Source organism: Erythrolamprus reginae, chromosome Z (assembly GCF_031021105.1).
Source record: "Erythrolamprus reginae isolate rEryReg1 chromosome Z, rEryReg1.hap1, whole genome shotgun sequence".
NCBI lineage: Eukaryota > Metazoa > Chordata > Lepidosauria > Squamata > Dipsadidae > Erythrolamprus > Erythrolamprus reginae.
The window spans coordinates 103,414,026-103,423,273 of record NC_091963.1 but is presented as its reverse complement, the minus strand read 5'-3'; the positions used below and the strand labels follow the sequence as shown (position 1 = coordinate 103,423,273).

Genomic DNA, 9,248 nt, shown 5'->3' with positions numbered 1-9,248 from the left:
GGGTTGAACTAAGGCCCCCTTGAAAGGCCCTGGGAATGTTCCCTCTTGCACTGAAGAATGTATCACTGTTTGGACTCATTTATAGTCACCCGCCAACCAGGCTTGACAAGGATCTAATTGAGAGATGGCGGCACTAACAGCCTTGAAGACTCCTCTTAATCTAGCAGGGTCAAATTGTTCCTAGGTAACTTGGAAAGACCTCTCCAAACATGGACTTGCACCATGCATGGATTTAAACCGAAAATGAACCCAAGGTACTCTTAACACATTTCTCTATATGCCCCTGAAGATGATAATCCAAGTCCCACTCTTCCAACATCACTAGAACAATGGGTTAAGAGACTGCATATGCTTGATTTCCGGCTTCTCTTTACTTACAGGCCTAAGAAGCAGGGCCATGCACAAAGTCCCTAAGATGTCTCCCAACTCTCCCTGGAACTCATTTGTGGCTATTGACCAAGGACTGACTAGTGGTCCAGTCTCCAAGAAGTGGCAGTATAAGAGTATCTCAAGGACACCAAAGCATGATCTCTTTTTTTCAAGGGGTTGAACTAAGGCCCCCTTGAAAGGTCCTGGGAATGTTCCCTCTTGCACTGAAGAAAATATCACTGCTTTCACTCGTCACCTGCCAACCAGGCTAGACAAGGATCTAATTGAAAGATGGCTGCACTGACAGCCTTGAAGACTCCTCTTAATCTAGCAGGGTCAAATTGTTCCTAGGTAACTTAGAAAGACCTCTCCAAACACGGACTTAGGAAGACCTCTCCAAACACGGACTTGCACCATGCATGGATTTAAACAGAAAACGAACCCAAACTACTCTTAACACATTTCTCTATCTGCCCCTGAAGATGATCATCCAAGTCCCACTCTTCCAACATCACTAGAACAATGGGTTAAGAGACTACATATGCTTGATTTCTGGTTTCCCTTTGATTACAGGCCTAAGGAACAGGGCCATGCACAAAGTCCCTAGGATGTCTCCCAACTCTCCCTGGAACTCATTTGTGGCTATTGATCAAGGACTGTGACTAGTGGTCCAGTCTCCCAGAAGTAGCAGTATAAGAGTACACACCAGGGCATAATCTCTGCATGACAGGGGAGATATTAGGGTCTCTACCAGGTCACACAAGAGTTTGTCTGTTGTGTGAACACTGTTCTGAGTCAACCTGATGAAATTTAGGATAGGTATATGGCTGCCATGGTGACCCTAAAGTCCTTGGCTGCCCCCAATGCCTAAACTAGGAATATCAGGATGAAATACTCCAAGTCTGGGGAACTCTTGACCTCCAAAATGGCCTCCAATTTAGACAGGAAGTTGTTATGCAGCAAAAGGCAGTAGCAAAAGAAACACAAGACAGTCAAGCTTCAGAAACACTACCACAAACCTGGGGGTGAATGGGTGGAGTAGCTGAATAACGACTCTTGATAACCGCCACATCATCTCCACTTAGTTGGGACCAAATCCTAAAGTGGACTGGGTACATCTACAAGAGAGGAATCTCAGCTTATGCAATGTATGCCAGGCTGGTTTGTTTCTCTATGGTTTAAAATTTGGGGGTTGGGGTGGAATCAAAAGTCCTCTGAAGATATTTTGTTTGGGTACTGGGAATGAGCCCAACATGCCAGATTCCACACATTGGGTCATCTTCCTTGTAACAGCCTGCCTTTGGCTTCCAACATAACACCCCATGCCTGTCACCACTCTAATGCACTGTCCTGCGTTGCACCCTCCAATGTGACCCCCCCCCCTTCTAGAGGCAAGGGTTCTGCCATCTCTAATCACACATTCATTCCTGCAGACATGATTTTTTTTTGGGGGGGGGGGAGATTAGGTGAGGGAAGGAACCCCTCCAGTGCTATAGCTTAAGCCTATCAGCACTAAGGGGGCTCCCACCATTTCATTTCCCATCACCACCCACAACCTCCTATCTCAGCCAGTCCCTCACTGGCAAGCCAATGGAGGATACTCATCCCAGATACTCCACCTGACTTAGTTGGGGCTGCAAGCACCTGCCCTAATATACTAGCCACTCCTGGCTGCCCTAGTAGACCCCCAGTCCTCTTCTCATGTAGTTCCTACTGTTGTTATCAAAATATATAAAACTTCATTTAGGTGGTATCTAAACAATGTGTACTAATTCTTTACATTAAAAAATTATGTTTTAAATATTCATAATCTGCAGACTGTAAAACAGAATGGGGGTTTACTTTCCATATCACAGAATGAATTCCTATTCAAATTTACTGCTTCCCCACAATTTATCTTTTACCAGCACATAACTAATCTGGCTAGCTTGTATTAATAAGAAATTAAATTAAACACAGCAAGTATTTAAATTCAAGTGAGTAGTTATACAAACTTGAACCAAAACATTAAAAGGCAAATTTAGCTAAAACATGTTATTCCAGAAAGTAAAACTTACTTTATTCTAAATTGACACACACACACCCTCCTACATAGAAAAAGGTACTGGTCACTTCAGTTGTTGAAGAAGTTTATTAGATACCCTTTGAGCACTATGTACACAAGAAGGCAGAAATTATTTCTTAGTTTCTTCTTCCTTAGACAAGGTTTTGATCATTTCCTCCTTTTTTGCTTGGAGACGTTCTTCCCGGCGCTTACGGGCCTCTTTGGTCTTAGACCTGCGGGCTTCAGCCTGGTCACTGAAGAATAAAGGAGTGCGCATATAGTTTAGCAATGAAACATTGCCTTTGAAGCATCCAGTGGTTATTTGTTTCAACTGTGCAAAGTATTTCCACAATATTCTTAAAACTTTAACGACCATACTTCTCTTCCCAAATTAAATTGTAACTTTTCCACAAAAATATTCTTATCTTCTACAAAAGGTAGGAATGACTTTTCTTTCTCTTCAATTAAAATCTAACTATCTTGCTATTTATGAAGAATACCTTAAAGATTTCTCTCATATACAAACTAATACAAACTAACTAAAGTTAACTAATTTTCTTCTGATGTTTAAGCACCGCTTCCTTACAGAAAATATTTTCCTAGGGTTCTAAGACCCTAGTTACAATTTTCATTTCCTGCTGCAAATTAATGGGTATACAGTTGTAGTTATTTAACTGGATCAATTTCCACATTGGAGGTATGTACATAACCAACTAATCATATTAAAAATTCTTACACTAATCTTTATACTTACCTGAGTGTCTCTTGGTCAAAAAATATCCAGAATTTGCCGTGAAATTTAGTGATGAATTTATGACATATTGCCTACTTACTGCATTGTTTCTAATAAAATTCCCCCTATAAATGCTGTAACCAGACTAATTTGAATCACTTCCATGAGCAGAAAATCTACACATTAAACTTTATTTTTCAATATCCATTTTCTTTTCAGTTCTTAATGTGTTAACACCCTTCTCACCAGTGTTTCATTCGAAACTGTTAATACTGTCATGTGTGGTTCTTTATATGAAAAGAAAAAGAACATTATTTAGTAAATAAATTTGCCTAATAATTTAGTAAGATACTTACGCCAAAAGCTTCTTGCGAGCCTTGTCTGCTTTCAGTTTATGGATATGCTCCATCAGAATCCGCTTGTTCTTGAACACATTACCTTTCACCTTCAAATACAAGCTATGGTACCTGTAAAGCAGAGAAAAAGAATTGAATATGCATCTTAAAACACTGAGGAAAAATAATATCTTAATAAAAATATTTGTCTAGATATTCTGTAATGGCATTTCAAAGGTGGACCTTATATTCTTTTTATATCCTTTCTCGAATTTGCTGTACAGCAGAAATTGTGAATTCTCATGTAAGAAATTGACTTTATGTGAATCAACATTGCTAAGCAGCTTTATCTAGAATGTTCTGTTGTGTGGGGGGGAAGAAGGCCCACAAGTAACAAAAATAAAGTAACATCTTTTAAATGGCAGGACTTGTAAGCGCACTCTCTTCTAGACTTACATATGCCTGTCAATCTTCTTGGACTCCCTGTATCTACGTAAAAGACGCCTCAAAATTCTCATCCTCCTCATCCATGTGACTTTTTCTGGCATACGAGCATTAGCTGTACCCTTTCTCTTCCCTGGAGAGCAAAAGGAGGTTTGTGTTAATAAATTTTTGATATCTAATATTTGCATTTCTCCATAACCTTAAAGCTTTTTTGTACCTTATCATTATAGAAGTCTATATAAAACTGCTGTTTTTAATGATTTCAAAATTGTAAGCTGAATATATTATCATAAAAGCATCTATAAATAAATAAAATTACAATTTGATATATAGCAGGGGCAACCAATACTTACCAATGCCCATGTGCCTGCCCTTTCGACGAGCCAAAGTGTTCTTCCTGCATCGAGCTCTCGAGTGAACAGTCACAGGTTTACGGATTATGAGACCATCTTTTATCAGTTTTCTGATCTGCTGACCTAGAATGCCAGAAAATCAATTACTAATAGGTGGTATTAAGGTAAATCACAGCAAGTATTTTAAAACTTTGCCTAAATATATGCAAGTATGCTTACTTCTTGCTCTAAATTTTCAGTTTCCAAATCAAGTTAAAACATAAAAGTTAATTGGCTTTTGATATCATTTTTTTCATGAACTCATTTATTTTTAGTTTAATACAAATTAGTTGAGAAATGAGATTGTTCTACTTTTCAAACACACTGTTTATAAAAGTGAGATCTGGGTAGATACTTGTTTTTAAACAATAACCTTTAAGTATGTGAAAATATTTCACATTACTATCAGAAATGCTGTTTAAACATAAGCAGGTATTGGGATATACAGAATAATTCAATCAACCATTCTGAGGTTAAAATAAATTTATTTAATTTATTTATTAGATTTGTATGCTGCTCCTCTCGGAATACTTGGAGCGGCTCACAAATCACTGTAAGCTCATCAAACATGTTCCAATACTGGAAAACCTCTTTGGATCTTGCTAGTAGGTATCAAACCTCAAAACAGAACACTGAATTCAAAATAGAAGTACAGTGATCCCCCGATCATTGCGAGGGTTCCGTTCCAGGACCCCTCGCAATGATCGGTTTTGCGCGAAGTAGCGCTGCGGAAGTAAAAACACCATCTGCGCATGCGCAGATGGTGTTTTTACTTCCCAGCAGCGAGGAGCCGAAGATTGGGGTTTCCCCCAACTCCTCTCTGCTGCCGCGCCCGCCGCCTGTCCGCCGCCTGCCTGCCCGCGCGCCCGCCCTTCGCCCGCCCACACCGTTCGCTCGCGCCGCTTCCCAGCTGGGAAGCGGCGCTGGGGGTCTTACCGGCCGCCCACTCCTCGCTGCTGCCGTGCCCGCCGCTTGTCCGCCGCCTGCCTGCCCGCGCGCCCGCCCTTTGCCCACCCACGCCGTTCGCTCGCGCCGCAACTCAGTTGGGAAGCCGCGCGGCTGTTTTAAAATGTCGCCGCCGGCATGGGGGGCTTCCTAGCAGTCCCCCAAACCCGGGTTGGGGGTCCGGGGGGTGCTGGCAAGCCCCCCATGCCGGCGGCGACGTTTTAAAACAGCCGCGCGGCTTCCCAACTGAGTCGCGGCGCGAGCGAACCCGGGTGGCCGGGCGAGCAGCGAGCGAACGGCGGGTGGCCGGGCGAGCGGCGGGCAAGCGGCGGGCGAGCGGGTGCTGGGGGGGGCCTTTAAACAAGCATAAGATTTATGGTGGCTTTCCATTTTAATTATGTCTGGATGCAGGATTTCCTTGGGCTTAAGCTGCAATCACCCACCCTCCCGCCAGCAAGAGGGGGAAGACCCAGGGAAGCCGCCCAGCAGCTGATCTGCCCGGCGCCATCTACGCATGCGTGGCCATAGAAAAAAAGGGCACGCATGCGCAGATGGTGTTTGTACTTCCGGGTTGAAAAATCGCCATATAGCCGTTTCGCAATGATCGGGATCGCAATACCCGGGGGATCACTGTATAGTGGTATTTCCATGACCAGATTCTTAAGTAGAAACAATTTTTCCCATAGGAATCAATGTAAAAGCAAATAATGCTTGCAAACCCATTAGGAAAGAAATAAAAGATCGGAATTTGGGTGGGAGGAGGAAGAAGAGGACAGTCACTACCGAAGGAAGGAAAGTGAGGTGAATCAAAAAAATTTAAAACCTTAAGGCTTAAAAAAAAAGAGGGACTCTGAGGTGGCGCCCAACGAAAGGAAAACACTCTGCTCTTGGCTGCCTAGAGCGAAGGAAGAGTTTCTTTTCTCTGGGCACTGGCAGGTTTATTCCCTCTCCAAGCGCCCAGAGAAAGGAAAATGCTTCATTCGCTCATCCGGCAGCCCAGAAAAGCCCGAGATAGCCAGGACTAAAGGGCAAATGGCAGGAAACTGGCCAGGCCTTCGTGCTGCTCTCAAATGGGATTTTTTTCCGGGCTCAGGTTCTTAAATAGAAAACGGTTCTTAAGAGGCAAAAAAATCTTGAACACCCAGTTCTTATCTAGAAGTTTTAAAGTAGAGGCCTTCTTAGGTAGAGGTACCACTGTATAAGCAATCCATTCTGATTACTTCTAACAAGGCTGGACCATTTACAGTCCTAAATATGAACCAGTTGTCAAGTGTCTGAATTTTGATCACATGACGATGGGAATGATGAAAAGGCCATAATTATGAAAAACAGGCAAGTCACATTTTTTTCAGTGCCATTAAAGTCAAGGACTATCTGTATTGATGTGGGAATTCTAGGTAACAGCCTGCATGTGATTAAATAATCAGGACCTGTGAAGATCACTACATACGCATGTTTGATATTTTTATGTCTTTTAAATGTAAACACTAAGGATACTTACGAGAGTTGGCATTAGCAATTTCATTGGTCTCGTTGGGATCCAACCATACTTTTTTCTTTCCACATCGCAAAACGCTGGAAGCCAGCCTCTTCTGCAGCCTTAACATACTAAGGAAAAGAAACACTACATGTAAATTGAAAGTTGGGGGGGGGGCTGATTTTGGAAGATATGGAAAATTATTCTGTCTCTAAATATAACTAATTTTGTGTAGACAAAATAATATACAATTACAATCATAATTGAGCCCACCTTTTTTTACACAAAACATTTAGTTTTGCCATGTTTTTACAACCTTGCCAGTTGTTAAGTGAATCACTTAGTTGGTAAATTAGTAATCTGCTTGTTAAATGAATCCCCCATGGACTTTGTCAAATAGCAAAAGATGTGACCAATTGTATAATGATGGAAGTCTTCCTTCCAAAACTGTCCTAAGAATTTGTATAATATGCACTTGGAGATATACAAGAACTTTTCTTCAAACCAGGAACTCACTTTCAGATCTCTCCTGAATAATTGCAATAGATTTATAGTCCACAAAAGTGTTCAAAATAAAGAAAAGCATTTGTGCAATATTACATTACTGGGAGGGACCTACAGTAATGAACAGGATTATAATTCTAATTCTAAAAAGTTATAATTTTATTTTTAGAAATATTTATCCTTATGGTTTTATTATTTAAGCCAGAGTCAATTTGAATAAATGGGCAACAAATAATTCCAATAAATTAAAAAACTGATATTAAAAATTATTATTGAGTTCATTCTATCTGTTGTATGAATAGTATCTTAGTTTATGCTAGGGATATGAGTGAAAGCATGCATGCTGAAGGGGTTTTATCAATGTTTTTATATTCTTTTTATGCATTTTTTTATTCACTGGAAGCCGGCATACAACTACAAATAAATAACTTATTCTGAACGTATATGTAACATGACCAAGACAAAAAACTCAACCTTCTAAGTATTATAAAATTCAACCTTCTAAATATTGTATCTAGCTAATTTAATATAATCCTATTAGGGTGTTTTTTTACACAATAACTATCAATACATTATCATTATATGGTGTAAGGACTCCCAGTTTTTACTCTTTTTCAGCCCAGCAAGGTTCAGCTGAAAATAGTAAACTGGGACCAAATGGTTTGAAATTACTATAAACGGTGAAAAATGTTCGCGTCGTCGACAGCCACATATTCGGCAAACTCCATGACGCCTGTGCGCAGTCTATTTCTTAAATCTCGGTGAAACGAACGTTGTTGCTTTGTAAAGAAAGGAGACGCGCAGAAGGCCGCAACGCGAACCGAACCCTGTGGAAGTCTTTAGAAACCCCCACCAGGCTGCCTATTCTGTCTGCTCCAATCCGCCCCTCCCCCAACCGCCATTCCTCCCTCCCGCAAAGCTTCCCTCGCAGTCTCTCTCCCCGTCGGTATCATTCTGACAGAAAGTGACTCTCTTTGCAAAGGGGGGGGGGACACTTGGTAGAAAATCCCGAAGGTTCCCCCATTCTCGAGTGCCACGAGTCACGCTTTTGTCGCCAGGCTCCTCCAGGCTTCGCAGGCTTCTAGGCCGCACTCCTCGGCCTCCCGTGCCCCCGCCCCGCCATCCCCCATGGAAGACTTTCCCAGGCGTCTTTCTATTACATTTCGCCCATCGTGACTCTTACGTTTCATCACTTCAGGCTCCCCCAAACCCCCAAACCCCTTCATAGCGAACAGCTCACCTCATGGCGGCAGGGCCGACAGCACTGAGAAAGGAAGGAAGAGGAGGCGGTGCAACCCACTTTGCGTAATGGACTGCACCACTCGCTTTCACCCCGGATTCTGCCTTCGCTTTTGCCTTCCTTACCCTTTCTAGTCCCGTTTATTTTCTATTACACCCTTAAATGTGACATTAAAGGATATATCGAGGAAGACGGAGGGATATTATTATGAGTAAATTTAAAAAATGCATTCTTCCCTCAAATGAGGGGCAAATGGTATCATCCAAGTTATTACTACGCCTGCGCACATCTCTTGCCATATTAGCATTGGGTGGCCAGTGCCGGAGGAGGGGAATGTTGGGTTTGTGCCACGAACGTGCGCGAAACGTTTTGCGCATGCTCATATTTGATGTAATTCGTACAAGTACTGTAGTACAGTAATTGATGCAGTGTCTGCGCATGGATGTTTAAAGTAACCCCTTTTTTTAAAAAAAGCAATACTGTACAGTATTATGATTTGCTCGTAGCCTTCATTAGCCACTAGCGACCTCATTTCAAGAATTCACCTTAATAAAGGGGAAACATTTTGTGTTTTGCTAAATTTGGGTGGGTTTTTTTTAATGTTTACATTAATTGGAAAACGAATATTTTCTCCACATCTTAAAGGGGGCGGCGGCGGCGGGTACTGCGACTGAAAAAACAGACAGATCTACAATGCGGCATTCTGATTCTCTAATCAGAAGATGGGCTAAAGAATTAGCTTTAATTCCTCCTCAAGCATTCTTA

General features: G+C 41.8%; 1 protein-coding gene across 1 annotated transcript; it reads right to left on the bottom strand.

The window, feature by feature from the left end:
* Positions 1-2,481: 2,481 nt before the first annotated feature.
* On the bottom strand, positions 2,482-8,586 carry RPL19 (ribosomal protein L19). Its single transcript, XM_070729141.1, has 6 exons — positions 8,484-8,586; positions 6,764-6,870; positions 4,279-4,401; positions 3,938-4,058; positions 3,503-3,613; positions 2,482-2,667 (listed from the first exon to the last, which is right to left on the bottom strand). The coding sequence occupies exons 1-6, from the start codon at positions 8,486-8,488 to the stop codon at positions 2,544-2,546; spliced, it is 591 nt and encodes a 196-aa protein (XP_070585242.1). The 5' UTR covers positions 8,489-8,586; the 3' UTR covers positions 2,482-2,543.
* Between the last annotated feature and the right edge of the window lie 662 nt (positions 8,587-9,248).